This window comes from Dipodomys spectabilis, unplaced genomic scaffold (genome assembly GCF_019054845.1).
Source record: "Dipodomys spectabilis isolate Male_0828 unplaced genomic scaffold, ASM1905484v1 ptg000826l, whole genome shotgun sequence".
In the NCBI taxonomy this organism is placed as follows: domain Eukaryota; kingdom Metazoa; phylum Chordata; class Mammalia; order Rodentia; family Heteromyidae; genus Dipodomys; species Dipodomys spectabilis.
Genome location: NW_024871503.1, coordinates 793,740 through 807,909, shown reverse-complemented (window position 1 = coordinate 807,909; position 14,170 = coordinate 793,740). Strand labels below are relative to the sequence as shown.

Below are 14,170 nucleotides of genomic sequence, written 5' to 3'. Positions count from 1 at the left end.
GCCCAGGCCCAGAGTTCAAGCCCCACAACCAACAACAACAACAAAAAAGAACACCAGACTACTACCCAGCCACGCAGTGAACAAAGAGGCAGGGTTTACATCCTCTAGTTCGTCTCCTCCTTCTTTTTAAACACAGCTACCTTGACTATTGGCATTGCCTCAGACGGAAGAGAATGGCCGCTCTTACCTCATAGCTGGCATAAGGGTGTCAGCTTCACTTGCAATCATAGCAGCCTCTGGGGACAGGGTGCCCAGGCTGGCCCGACTGCCCTTTCGGGAAGACTCTCGTAAAATGCCAGCCCCAGAGTCTTCATCGGAAGAGTTGTCATCAAAGGAGCCCAGGATGAAGTTGGTCATGAGCTGCCTCTTAATATGGGCCTGCTTCTTGTCCTCTTTGGATGGGGATCTGGCTCGCTGGCCCTGGGGCTTGGCTGGAGAGGACAGGCCATAAGTATCTGGGGGCTCTGGGCCTTGGGTCTCTGTCCCATTGACTTGCAGTTCTGGGGTGGGCCGGGTGTCATGGGAAGAATGTGGGGACTGAGAGTCTTCCTGCTGACAGGCATCGCTGGGGCTTTTATGGGAGGTCGACTCGGCCTGTTTAGGAGTCTTTGGCTGGGAGCTGTCACCAGCATTTGTTTGCAGCTGCTCCTCTGAGTTGTCTGAGGCTGGAATGGGCTCCTGATTCAGGATGAGACTCGCTTCCAACTTACTGTTGGTCACCGGGCTGGAGTCTGTCATTTTTCTCCAGATTTTTAACCAGGAAAACGTCAGGCAGGAGAAAATCAGGCAAGAGAGGAAAAGGAGCAAGACCATTCAGAAAATCTGTAAAAGAAAAGAGATTTTTACTGAGTGACTTCTCTCCCACGGGAGCTAGCAGACTGAGAGGTAGTGGGCCCAACAAGACCCACGATGTGCTGTGTGGCCTTGGGCACAGTCCTTGATGCTTCTGAGCCTGCTTCATCTCTCTCAGGGTATATGTTAGGGTTTTCAATGGGTTGGATACTGAGTCCCCAATGTGACAGTGTTGAGAGGTGGGATCTTTAAGAACTGATGAGGCCAAGAGGGCTGGGATTCATGTTGTCATCATGGTAGAGGGTTTATAGCCTTGAGAGGGGGCTTTTGGTAAAGGAGGCTGGACCCCTGTGGCTCTGCCGTCCCTCTGCCTTTGGTCTTGGACTTCTCAGTCTCTACAATTGGAACAAATAAATCTCTGTTCCTTACAAATTGCTTGGTCTCAGATATTCCTGCTGTAACACTCAGGTACCCATCACACATGTACCCATGTGTGACATCACACATAGATTAAGATCTACAATACTAGGACCACACAGTCAGCCCAGATCACAGACACTCCTGTGACAGAGAACTGAACGAGAAGAAGACATTAATGCATGATACATGATGCCAAAAAAGTGGGAAAACCCAAATAGCCACTGACTGGTAGACAGGCAAATGCAACGTGGTTCATCTACACCATGGAATATTATTCAGCCATAAGGAGTGAGTGTGGGCTGGGAAGGTGGCTCAGTGGTAGAGCACTTGCCTTGCATGCATGAGCCCCTGAGTTCAATTCCTCAGTACCACATAAGCAGAAAAAGCCAGAAGTGGTGCTGTGGCTCAAATGGTAGAGTGCTCGCCTTGAGCCGAAGAGCTGCGGGACAGCGCCCAGGCCCAGAGTTCAGGCCCCAAGACCAACAACAACAACAACATAAAAGGAGTGAGTGTAGCACTAATCCATACTGTATAAGGTGGATGAATTTGAAAACACAGCAACAAAATATTCAAAGCAGACATATCTATAGAGATAAGAAGAGGATTACTAGTTGCTAGAAGTAAAGGCTGGGGTAGGAGGAGGTCCTGGCTAAAGGTGAGGGGTTTGTTTGGGGTGATGGAAATGTTCATACAGCTGATGATGGTAGTGATGGTTAGGAAGCTGCAAAAATCCCTAACACACCATGATTTTTTTTCCTTCATTCCTGGGGATTGGAAAAATCCAAGGCCTGGGTACTGTCCCTGAGCTCTTTTGCTCAAGGCTAGTGCTCTACCACCACTTCCAGTTTTCTAGTGGTTAATTGGAGATAAGAGTCTCACAGACTTTCCTGCCCAGGCTGACTTTGAACTGCAATTCTCAGATCTCAGCCTCCTAAGTAGCTAGGAGGACAGACGCGAGTCACCCACACCCAGCACTGAGTATGTTTTGACAGCTTCTGGGACCCATTTTGCAGGCTGCATCTGGGGGTGAGTGGTGGAGCCCATGGCTAGCATGCGTGAGGCCCTGAGCGTCTATCCCCAGCACTGCAAAAAATAAAAATAAAAACAGTCAATCAATGAGTCGATCTTTTACCCCAGTTGTGTACTGGAAGCATTTCAAAGTCAGACCCACGAAACGCCCAGTGAGATCGACTTGGGATCTCTCTGGCTTTCTCTTCTGTAATTTCAACACAGCGTTCTGAAGGGAAGTGGAAAAGTTCTCGTGGTTTCCTGGAAATACGTGAGCCAAGAACTTCTTGAACTCTGTTGGGACAAGAACTAAGAAAATGTTGGCAAGGGTGCTTTTCCAGGTAGAACACACAACAAAATACCTAGGATGTAAATGCTGTCGTTTTCAATGTATTAACCTGTAACATTAAAAAATCTACAAAACTGAAGAGAAATAAACGAAAGACCGAACCCCAGGGTAGTACTTACAGGAAGAAGGCGAAAGGACCTGAGGAGAGGTCTTTAGTCAATGGGGACTTGCACTAGAAAGAGATTTCCAACCCTGGCCCAACTCTGCCTTATGCTCTTTCCTGGCTCAGGCGGCGAGCGCTCAGCTCCACCAACCTCAGGTAGGCTGCAGATGTGGCTCTGGATACAGCACTTGCCTAGCATGCCCACAAGGTCCTGGTCACATCCCAAGCACCACAAAACAACAACAGCAGCAACAACATCCCAGTGAGCAGGTGTCCAATGCTGCTGAGATAACTGGTGTTCATATTCATGCCTCCTTCACCCATCCTGCTCCTAGGAGACAGGCTTTATTCTGTTACTGCGCACCTTATACTTGGTGAATCCTCAAGAAATGAGAGAGAAGAGAGAGAGAGAACTAAACTAAGCCAGGCACTGGTGGTTCACAGCTGTAATTATAGCTACTCAGGAGGCTGAGATCTGAGGCTGGGGATTCAAAGCCAGCCCAGGCAGGAAAGCCTGTGACTCCAATGAACCACCAGAAAACTGGAAGTGGCACTGTGGCTCACAGTGGTAGAGTGCTAGCCTTGAGCAGAAGAGCTCAGGAATAGCTCCCAGGCTCTGAGTTCAAACCCTATGAATGACAAAGAAAAAAAAAAAAGGAAGAAACTGTCAGTAAGAAAGGTCAGCATCCCGAAGCTGCTGGCTCAGCCAGGCCCTTGGGAAACAATCTGAAATTAGTAATTAGCACATGGTATTGGCAAAAATGTGCAAAAGCTACCTCTGGAATGACCCAAAAGTCCAGCAGGTTCAAGTTTTATAGCTCTTGAAGCAGAAGGGTATGACAGACAGAGTGTAAGCCACCTTCTAACTCTGTGCGCGCGCGTGCACACGCACGCGCGCGCTGCGCACGCGCGCGCGCGCGCGCGCACACACACACACACACACACACACACACACACACACCTGCGATCCCCACCCTTTGCCCCCAGCCACACCTCAGGGCTCTCTATTCAGCCTCAGGGTAAGGATTTATGTCCTGGTTATAACCTGCTGCTCTAACTGTCCTCGTCCTCCCTGACCCACTGAGTGGCCCTTGGGAACACTGATTTCAAGATCCTTGTGTCCAGCACGCAGTAACCGAGTGCTCAGTGACAGAGTTCATGAGGGGAAAACCCCACGCCCACACATTGAGCGCCAACCAATGGCTCAGGCCTAGCTGGAATTTTGACTTTAGGGTTTTGTTCCTGAACCTGTGTTCAAGAGCACCAGAGGCCCTGCAGAAGGGCGTTCCAGACACAAAGGTGTAAAATGTGTAAAATTGAAGATCAAGAGGAAGAACAGCTAAGTGGATACAATTGATTTATTTGCTAGGCCTTCTTCTGTTCCTCCAATCAGAAAATATTTAAGCTACTGCGAGGATGCGTTCTTGCTATGTATTGTCCCTGGAAAGCCCTATTACATTTTAGATAAGGTCTTTGAAAAATTACAGGGGATCTGGCTACTAGAAAGAATGTAGGACTGATGTAGGCTGATGTAGGACTTGGATGTAGGACCCGGTGGTGATTTGTGCTTTGGAAATTATTTGAGTGTATTCCCTATAGGTCCCAGAAGGGGGCAGTGTTGGGAGGTAGTGGCACCTTTAGGAGATGGAGCCTAAAGAGATAATTAAGTCATAAAGGCATCGTCATCTTTGGAAGATTCATGCTGGTCTTGAAAAGTGACTTCGGATTTTTTTGCTTGTGGAAATGAACTGTTATAAAAAGAGCATACTGCCAGGCACCGGTGGCTCACACCTGTAATCCTAGTTACTCAGGAGGCTGAGATCTGAGGATCACAGTTCAAAGCCAGCTCAGGAAGGAAAGTCCTCCAATTAACCACTAGAAAACAGCAAGCAGCTCAACTCAAGGCTCACGTGGTAGAGCACAAGCCTTGAGCTGAAGAGCTGAGGGACAGTCCCCAAGGCCAGAGTTCAAGCCCCATGATGGATGAATAAATAAATAAATAAAGCATACCAGGCATCTGATTGCTCCTTGTCTTCCTGTGTCCCCAAATGGTCTCTTTCCCATTTACCTTCCCACTACGATACCGTGTTGTGCTATTGGCAGAAAGACCCTAACAGAGCTGAGCAGAGGCTGGCTTCCTCTGGGGCCCTCCCCCTCTGTGAGCTAAGTAAACCTCTTTTCTTTATACAAGACCCAGCATCAGGCATTTTCTCACTGCATTAGAGAATAAGTAGAGGGGCAGACACAAGCTTATTAGGGGATTCAGGGACGGTGTGCTAAGTACCACGCTTGAAAGTAGAACCCTCTCCTCTCATTCTGCAAATCCTTTCAGATCTACTGGTCCTCTCCCATGCCCCAGGCCCACCAGGCCAGGGCTACCTGCATGACCACACTCACCTCCCTTTTCTTTTAAAGTTCTAACACCAGAGAATTTTTCTCCAAGTACAGACACTGTTTGAGAAAGCCAAAGAAACCCACTGGACCTCAGATTCCTTCTCTGTAAAATGGAGACATGACTTCTTGCTGTTTTCCTGCCTCAGAGCTGTTCTCTGAATGGTAGTTGTTCCTGCATGGCGCTTCACATACATGTCCCCTGTCCCCCACCGTCCCCCTCCTCCTCCCGCCCCCAGCATCCAAGATTCCTACCCTACCTTGCTCCAAACCACAGAACAACTTTGAGGATGTTGCTAGTGTTACACTGTTGTTGTTATTCCACTGTTTTGAGAAACGGTAGCTCAGAAATGCTCAGTCTTTAGTGCTGGCTCAAATCCTGGCCCAACTTTCCATACCCTCCCCAGACGTCGAAAATGGATATGAATAAATTCCATAGGGTAGAAGGTATTACACAGATCACTGAGATAAGCTCCTAAATTCAGACACACATCTTCCTGATGGACCCATAGGTCAATACATAAATTAACAATGCCAGACATGGACAGTGGTCTAGAATGAGCACTGTTCAAGGGGTCTGAGTCTACGACCAGCAAAGGCCCAGAGGGTGGGCTGAGGTATCTGCCAATGATCCCCTATGGCCCTCCTGTGGCAAGCTGCTGCCTTTTGCTGAAATAACCCAGCCGATCTAAAACTGGATGCCAGCCAAAGCTACCGATACTTCTTTACTAATTTGTGGTGCTCGGGGATTGAACCTAGGCCCTCACGTATGCGAGGTGGGCATTCTACCTTGGAGCAACAACACTCTATTCCTCCTCTCCAGCCTTATTTTTTTACAAATGAAACCCAAGTAACAGCTGCCAGGACCGGCAGAGGCTGGACACAATGAATAAACTCGGGAAGTTCCTGTGTTCCAACAAGTGCTGGCCAGCAGCTACAAGACACTGGTAGGTTGGGGAAAGGGGTATGCTTTTTCCTATTCCCTCTCCCCCCCCCCCCCCGCCCCCAATACACAACACACACACACACACACACACACACACACACACACACACACACATTCTTGGCCAGGACTTTGAGGGACAAAAGGGAGCAGCCTATCACCATCCAGCAATGCTCCTCTGCACTTTGGGATTTTTTTTTTTCCTTCCTTCCACCCAGAACGCTTGCTGTCACTTACCGTCACTGGGGCAGAGCCACTAGCTCCATTCTCCTTGAGTCTGACAGGCACCTACAGGGTGACTAAGGGAACTGGGCCTACGGAGTGTCACCTTTCATCAAGAGGCCGGTGGTGTGTGTGTCAGGCCATGGGGGAGGGGCTTGGTCGGCCGGCTGGGCTGCTGTTCCCAGCACCGCGCAGCAGCGTGGCTTTATCTGCCGCTCACTCTCTCTGGAAGGTCCTGGCTCAGCCTTCTACCTGAGTGTAAGTAAACTTGTAACTTATAAACAGCCACTTGTAGTCTTTCTATGCCACCGGCGGCTTTCCAGCCCACAGAGCCGCCCTCCTTCCAGCTGGCCACAATCCTGTCCTAAAGCCTACGCGGCCTGCCACGCAACCACCCCGCCTTGCCCAACTGAGTGTCGGGAATGGGTCTGAAATGGTCTAATCCTGACAGGTAGACAGGAAAACAGACTGAGCCTTTTGGGCCTGTCCTTTAGATGCCTGGAGGGAGGGGAGGGGAAGGCTAGGCTCAGCGTGAGTTGGGTTTGGCCAAGCTGGGCGCTTAGCAAAGAGAAAATCAAGTGTACTAGGAAAAGCAACTGGGTGGTCAGTGAGAGGCGGGGGTGGGTGGGGAGCCCGGGAAGATGGTGCAAGGTGCTTCTACAGATGCAGAGATAATTAAGTGCCTAGAACAGCCCGGTATGGCTGCCAGGGCATGAGTAGCTCCGGCCTGCAGGAGCAGAGGTTTGGGACTACAGGTCATGGTAGGGTTGTATTGTTATTGTTTTTGTTTTTCCAAAATCTGCCTGCTCCGGCCTGCAGCCCACGGTGGGGGTGTGGGGGGGGGGTGACAATGCCCACCCACTGGCTTTGCTTAACAGATGAGCAAAGGGAATGAAGGACACAGCCAGGGTGGGGGATGGAGCTCCCCGCTCCAGCACAGTGCTCCATCTAGATACAAGGCAGTATTAACAGCCCGACCGGTTCCCCGGACACGGACCCGTGTGTACATCTGGGCTCAGCCACTCACAAGCTGGGTGAGTCTTGAGCAAGTTCAATGCCCTCTCTGATCAACAGTCTCTACTCACACACAGCTGGGGATATGTCTGGAAGGCAGCGTTTGGACCAAAAAGGGTCAGAGTTCAGAGGATCAGATCTCCCAGGCCCGCTCTGCCCATTTCAGCTACAGCCAGGTGCACTCAGAGCCTCAGGTAGGATACACAGAGCTCGGCCACACACAGATGAGCCAGTCCTAGACAATTCACATCCACTCCCAGCCTCAGCGACCTCAATGACACTAGGAACCTAGGGGCAAGGTAGGGCACCAGTGCAAAAAAAAAAAAAAAAAAAAAAGGCTGATGATGGGCTGGGAAGGTGGCTCAGTGGCAGAACGCTTGCCTTGCATGCCTGAGGCCCTGGGTTCGATTCCTCAGCACCACATAAGCAAAAAAAGAAAAAAGCCAGAAGTGGCACCATGGCTCAAGTGGTAGAGCGCTAGCCTTGAGCTGAAGAGCTGAGGGACAGCGCCCAGGCCCAGGGTTCAGGCCCCACGACTGGACCAAAAAAATGCTGATGATGAGCTGGATGCTGGTGGCTCACGCCTGTAATCTTAGCTATTCCGAAGGCTGAGATCTGAGGATCGCAGTTGGAAGCCAGCCCAGGCAGGAAAGTCTGTGAGACTCATCTCCAATAAACCACCAGAAAACCAGAAATGGCACTATGGCTCAAGGGGTAGAGCACTTGCCTTGAGCTGAGGGACAGCACCCAGGCCCAGAGTTCAAGCCCCATGACCGATCTAAAAAAAAAAAAAAAAATCCCAAAACACCAGTGATAAGGGCACCAACCAGTCTTATAGCTTTGGTGATGTTAAGTGAACTAATAAAAACAAGCTAGGACCTGGTGGCTCTTGCTGTAATCTTAGGGACTCAGGAGGCTGACATCTGAGGATCATGGTTCAAAGGCAGCCCAGGCAAGAAAGTCTTTGGGACTTTTATCTCCAATGAACCACCAGAAAACCAGAAGTGGAGTTGTGGCTCAAAGTGGTACAGTGCTGGCCTTGAGCAAAAAAGAGCTCTGAGACAGGGCCCAGCCCTGAGTTCAAGCCCCATGACCAAATGACTGACTGACCCTTCTCTCCCCCCCCCCCCCCCAAAAGCAGACAATCAAGATGCACTCACATAGAACCACGCTGTTCCAGGCTTGGCACTAAGAGCTTTATCGAAGTTCAAGCTCTGTTATCTCTTACCTGGGCCACTGCACAAGCCTCAGGACCTATCCCCCTGCCCTCCAGTCTTATCCCTCTAGTCCATTATACACAGAGGAACCAAAAGGAAATTCACAGACAGTTGGGCATGGTGGCACTCACCTGTACTTTCAGCACTGGGGAAGGGGAGACTGAGGCAGGAGGACTGAACGTTTAAGGCCAGTGTGGGTTGCATAGTGGGATCCTACTCAAAAAAAAAATCAGAAAGAACAAAGAAATTCACCCGCATGCCAGATTATGTACCAGACTATGATTTCTAAGAAGCTTTCCCACGGAAGGAATCCCTTGTGGAAATGGCCGGGTCCGAGAGCCTGGCCCGCCCAAGGAGAAGGGCAAGAGGAGGGGGCTGATGAAAATGGATTGAAATATGCCAAATCTCTTTTCAAACATCATGAGGTCAAAATGGCATCTGCAACAAAAACATCACTGACATCTCTGGAGGCTGCCAGAGGGTTATTCATGACTCTGTAAATAGATTGGGAGGGGGTGGGGGGATCAAGCAAGCCCCAAGCCTGTCACATAGACTCTCTCTGAGGAACTGAAGGACCCATGAAAGTCACACGTTTGTGGCACGTGCGGGGTTCATGGAAGCAGCAATGCACCCACATCCTTCACCATCCATGCTCAATGACTTACAGAACCTATGCCACAGCGCTACTTCTGGCTTTTGAGTAGTTTATTGGAGATAAGCGTCTCCAGGGACTTTTCTACCCTGGCTGGTTTCAAACTATGATCCTCAGACCTCAGCCTCCTGAGTAGCTAGGATGACAGGCATGAGCCACTGGTGCACGGGTGGGTGGGGTTGATAACCCCAGCTCATTCCTGATATCATAGCGTTCTGGCTGTGCGGAGACGGGAGCCACAGAGCAGCTGCTTTTACCAAGAACTCCAGCTGTCTGATTTCAGCCAAGCCCTTCCTGGGAGAGGAGGGGGTGGGGAGAACTTTCTGCCCAAGGGCTGTCTCTAGCCTGAAAAATCATTTGGTATATGGCAAGACAGGCTCCAATGCTGTTCTAGAAATGTCCAAATGGCCCTGTGGAGAAAAGAGGTTCCCCATCCCTGCCTTATCTCTGGCAGAGAGTCAGGAGAGTCAAATCCAGAATGTGATCGATTTTACCAGCAAATTATCCCTATTCTTTTTCCAACAAGTAGCTGGCATTTCATAAAGAGAGGGGGTTGGAAATAATTACACCTTTAGACTTCAGACTTCCTGATGAACTGGCTCTAAGACATCATCCAGGTTCCAAGCGATGAATTCAAGGAATCCTGGGTGTATTGGCTATTGTTGTGTGCATTAGGGCAATGGCTCAAAAGAAAACATTCATCTCCTCTTTTAGAGATATGAACTAAAAAGATTCATGACCAAAATGATTAAGCGGCTCTGAGGTTTTCTTCAAAAAAATATGGGCAGGCTGGTAGCTCACATCTGTACCTAGCTACTCAGAAGCTTGAAATCTGGAATATCAAAGTCCAAAGCTAGCCCAGGCAGGTTCAGCAGCTGACCACCAATGGCTCACGCCTAGCATCTGGTTACCCAGGAGGCTGAGGTCTAAGGATCACAGTTCTGCCTGGGAATGTGGCTTAGTGGTAGAGTGCTTGCCTCGTATGCATGAAGCCCTGGGTTCAATTCTCAAAGTGCTGCTAGGGCTCAAGTGGTAGGATCACAGTTCAGAACCAGCCTGGGCAGACAAATCCATAAGACTCTTATCTCCAATGGGACAGCAAAATAAAAGCTGGAAATGGAGATGTGGCTCAAGTGGTAGAACCTCAGCCGTGAATTCAAGCCCCAGTGCAGGTACAAGCAACCACCAGCAAAAAGACAGGCTGAAGCTGGGTACGGTGGCTCACACCTGTAATTCTCGCTACTCAGGAGGCCAAGATCTGAGAATCGCAGTTTGAAACCAACCTGGTTTCAAGGTCCATGAGATTCTTTTTTTTTTGGAGGGGGGTCTGGTTGTGGGGCCTGAACTCTGGGCCTGGGCGCTGTCCCTCAGCTCTTCAGCTGAAGGCTAGCGCTCTACCACTTGAGCCACAGTGCCACTTCCGGCTTTTTTTCTTTTTGCTTATGTGGTGCTGAGGAATCGAACCCAGGGCCTCAGGCATGCAAGGCAAGCACTCTACCACTGAGCCACCTTCCCAGCCTCAAGGTCCATGAGATTCTTACCTCCAATAAACTACTTAGAAAAAGCCAGAAGTGTCTCTGTGGCTCAAGTGGTAGGGTGCTAGCCTTGAGCACAGAGGTTCAGGAACAGAGCTCAGTCCTGAGTTCAAGCCCCAGGACCACCAAAAAAAGACAGGTTGGAGGGCATACTAGTTTACCAACCAGCAAGCTGAATGAGTTGGCAAGGTTCTGAGTTCAAATCCTGGTACCCACTCTCCCCCAGCTCTCCAGAACAAACTGCAGTTAATGATGTAAAGTTTTTGGTGGAAGAGGTTAAGATACTGATGTCTGCAATTTAGGTGAAATGAAGAATTTAGAGAAAACAGGTATGAGAAAGTAAATACAGCAGAATCCAAGGGGTGGTTATACAGGTGTTCACTATAAAATTATTTCAAATTGACTCAAAATATTTATAATATTGGGGAACACTAGAGGAAAACAGGTGTGCATGTTAGGTAGAGAAGAGGAGAAAACATGGGGTTCATTTTGCTATTCACACTCTCTCTGAATATGATGATGATGATGATAATGATGATGTTGTTGTTGTTACTGGAGCTGGGTGCTGGTGGCTCAGGTCTGTACTCCTAGCTACTCAGGAGGCTGAGTTCTGAGGACTGCAGTTCAAAGCCAGCCCAGGCAGGAAAGTCTGTGATATTCTTTTTTTTTTTTGTCGGTCGTGGGGCTTGAACTCTGGGCCTGGGCGCTGTCCCTCAGCTCTTCAGCTCAAGGCGAGCGCTCTACCACTTGAGCTACAGCGCCACTTCTGATTTTCTGGTGGTTTATTGGAGATAGGAGTCTCACGGTCTTTCTTGCCCTGGCTGGCTTTGAACTGCGATCCTCAGATCTCAGCCTCCTGAGTAGCTAGGATTACAGGCGTGAGCCACCAGCGCCCGGCTCTGTGATATTCTTATCTCCAGTGAACCACTAGAAAGCTGAAAGTGGAGCTCAAAGTGGTAGAGTGCTAGCCTTGAGCAAAAGAGCTCAGAGATAGCGCCCAGACATTGAATTCAAGCCCCAGAACTAGCATTGAAAAAGAAAAAAAAAGATTTGTGTGCACTAACAAGTTCAAAATATATACAGGGGCTGGGAACATGGCTTAAGTGGCAGAGTGCCTGGCTAGCAAATGCAAGGGCCTGTGCTCAAACCGTAGTACTTCAAAAAGAAAAGACAAAAAAGGAAACATGCTGGGTGCTCACATCTGTAATCCTAGCTACTCTTGGAGACTGAGATCTGGAGGACAGCAGTTCAAAGCCAGTAGAGCGCCTGCCCAGAAAGCAAGGTGAACAAGTACAAGGCTTTAAGTTTAAATCCCAGCATCAGCAATAAAATAAAAAACCTGAGGGCTGGGAAGGTGGTTCAGTGGTAGAGCGCTTGTCTTCCCTGCACGAGGCCCTGGGTTCGATTCCTCAGCACCACATAAGCAGAAAAAGCCAGAAGTGGCGCTGTGGCTCTCAAGTGGTAGGGTACTAGCCTTGAGGTGAAGAGCTGAGAGACAGTGTCCAGGCCCAGAGTTCAAGTGCCATGACCAACCAATAAGTAAATAAAAAATAAAATAAAAAACCTGAGTACTATCTGCTAATGCCTGTAGCCCTCACTACATGGGACGCTCTGAATCAAGCATTTTATCTCCATCCAGTGACATCAGTGCACAAGCAGTCTTGCTTTATTGCAAAGGAGCTCAGGGTTCGAGAAACTGATCTTACCCAGCACCCCAGGCAGTAAGTAGTCAATCCGCTTCCTGAACATACTGGAAGGATCTCTTCCCTGCCTACCTCCTCTGCCTGGTTACCTTTTGTTTTTTTTCTGCCTTTGGCTTCAGTGTGCCCCACCTCAGGCCTACCCAGGTCTCCTTGCTGACGATAGCATGTCCCTTTGCCTTCAAAGCTGGCAGTCAGGGTATTTCATCCAGCGTTCTCTCTGATCGGAACTACTGGGGATGGACATAAGTTTGCTGATGCCAAGGCCAGACCCCTGATACACAGGAGGCGCAGATCTGTGCCTAGCTCAGGGGTCTGCGTGCTTAGCAGAGCCCACCCTCTACCTAACTAGAGATCTGCCTGAGTTTCCTCAGGCATGGGGCTGCAGGCTCAATCCCCTCAGCCCTCAAGGCACCCTGGCTCTTCCACAGGGACATATCACAGGTGGCAGCGTTGTGGGTAATCTCAGGTGACAGGAGGGTAAGCTCTGGGTGGCTAGACAGGACTTACAACCCAGTGTACCCTGATTTCTCACCAACCTCTGATTTTTTTTCTCTCACTCCACCTCTTCCCAGCAAGTGAGCATTTGAAAAAACAATTTTGAGGCTGGGAAGGTGGCTCAGCGGTAGAGCGCTTGCCTTGCATGCCTGAGGCCCTGGGTTCGATTCCTCAGCACCACATAAGCAAAAAAGAAAAAAGCTAGAAGTGGTACTGTGGCTCAAGTGGTAGAGCGCTAGCCTTGAGCTGAAGAGCTGAGGGACAGCGCCCAGGCCCAGAGTTCAGGCCCTACGACCGGACCCCCCCGCCCAAAAAAAAAAAAAAAAAAGAAAAAGCAAGTCTGATTATAAAGGGTTTTATAATTCAATGTGGGCACAGGGTAGACCCCAACCAACCCACAAAAGCCAGGACTGAGCCAGTCCCCGGCACCTGAGCGAACCCACATATATGAACGTGCATGTGCGTTCCACATCCCTTCCTCCCACCTCCACTACTGCATCCCAAAGGGAATAAGTACAACAGCAGGTCTATTCCAGCTGTTTCATTGATTTGTGAAGAATCTTGTTGAGACTGAGCTATACATACACACACAAGGTGGAGCTAGGCACCAGTGGCTCATGCCTGTAATTCTAGTTACTCAGGAGGCTGTGATCTGAAGATCGAGGTTCAAAGACAGCCAGGACAGGAAAGTCTGTGAGATTCTTATCTCCAATGAACCACTAGAAAGCTGAAAGCGCAGCTCAAAGTGGTCGAGTGCTAGCTAGCCTTGAGCAAAAGAGCTCAGGGACAGCACTCAGGCTCTGAGTCCAAGCCCCAAAACCGACAAAAATAAAATAAAAAGGCGGAGCTTTCATTAGTTGGAAAAGAGTGATACCAACCCTGGGTAAACTGAATACATGTTGCTGGGACCAAGCACAGGCCAGGGAATGAGGGAAGGGAAGAGGAGGTGACATTTGTCATCTAACTGGTCTGAGCCAATTATAAAAAAAAAATTCTCTGAATCTTGCTTCCTGGCCTGTGGAATGAAATAAAGAACATCTCCTTCCCAGAACAGTCCCCAGAGTTATTCGAGGTCAGATAGCTGAACACCTGACACATTCCAGTTACCCAATAATTGAGACCTCCATTTCCCCACTGTGCCCAGGTTGGACTCCCAGCATAAAACACACATGACCCAGCTGCCTGGAAAAATGTGTCACTCACTATGAGAGCAGAAAGAGCTGCGTGAACAAGACGTGACACGTGCGTGCAGTTTTCAGATTCATGCGCTCCCAACTGCATCCAGGTTCCTCTGGGTCCAGATAAACAAACCCACCTTTCAAATGG

The 14,170-nt window shown here is 49.4% G+C and overlaps 1 protein-coding gene across 1 annotated transcript in view; it reads right to left on the bottom strand.

Moving 5' to 3' along the window:
• Window positions 1–819, bottom strand: part of Acacb (acetyl-CoA carboxylase beta) — a 67,164-nt gene extending 66,345 nt beyond the window's left edge. The window contains exon 1 of the mRNA XM_042673419.1: window positions 188–819. Coding sequence (XP_042529353.1) covers window positions 188–813 — 626 coding nt within the window. The 5' untranslated portion in view covers window positions 814–819. The remainder of the gene's footprint in view (window positions 1–187) is intronic.
• Between the last annotated feature and the right edge of the window lie 13,351 nt (window positions 820–14,170).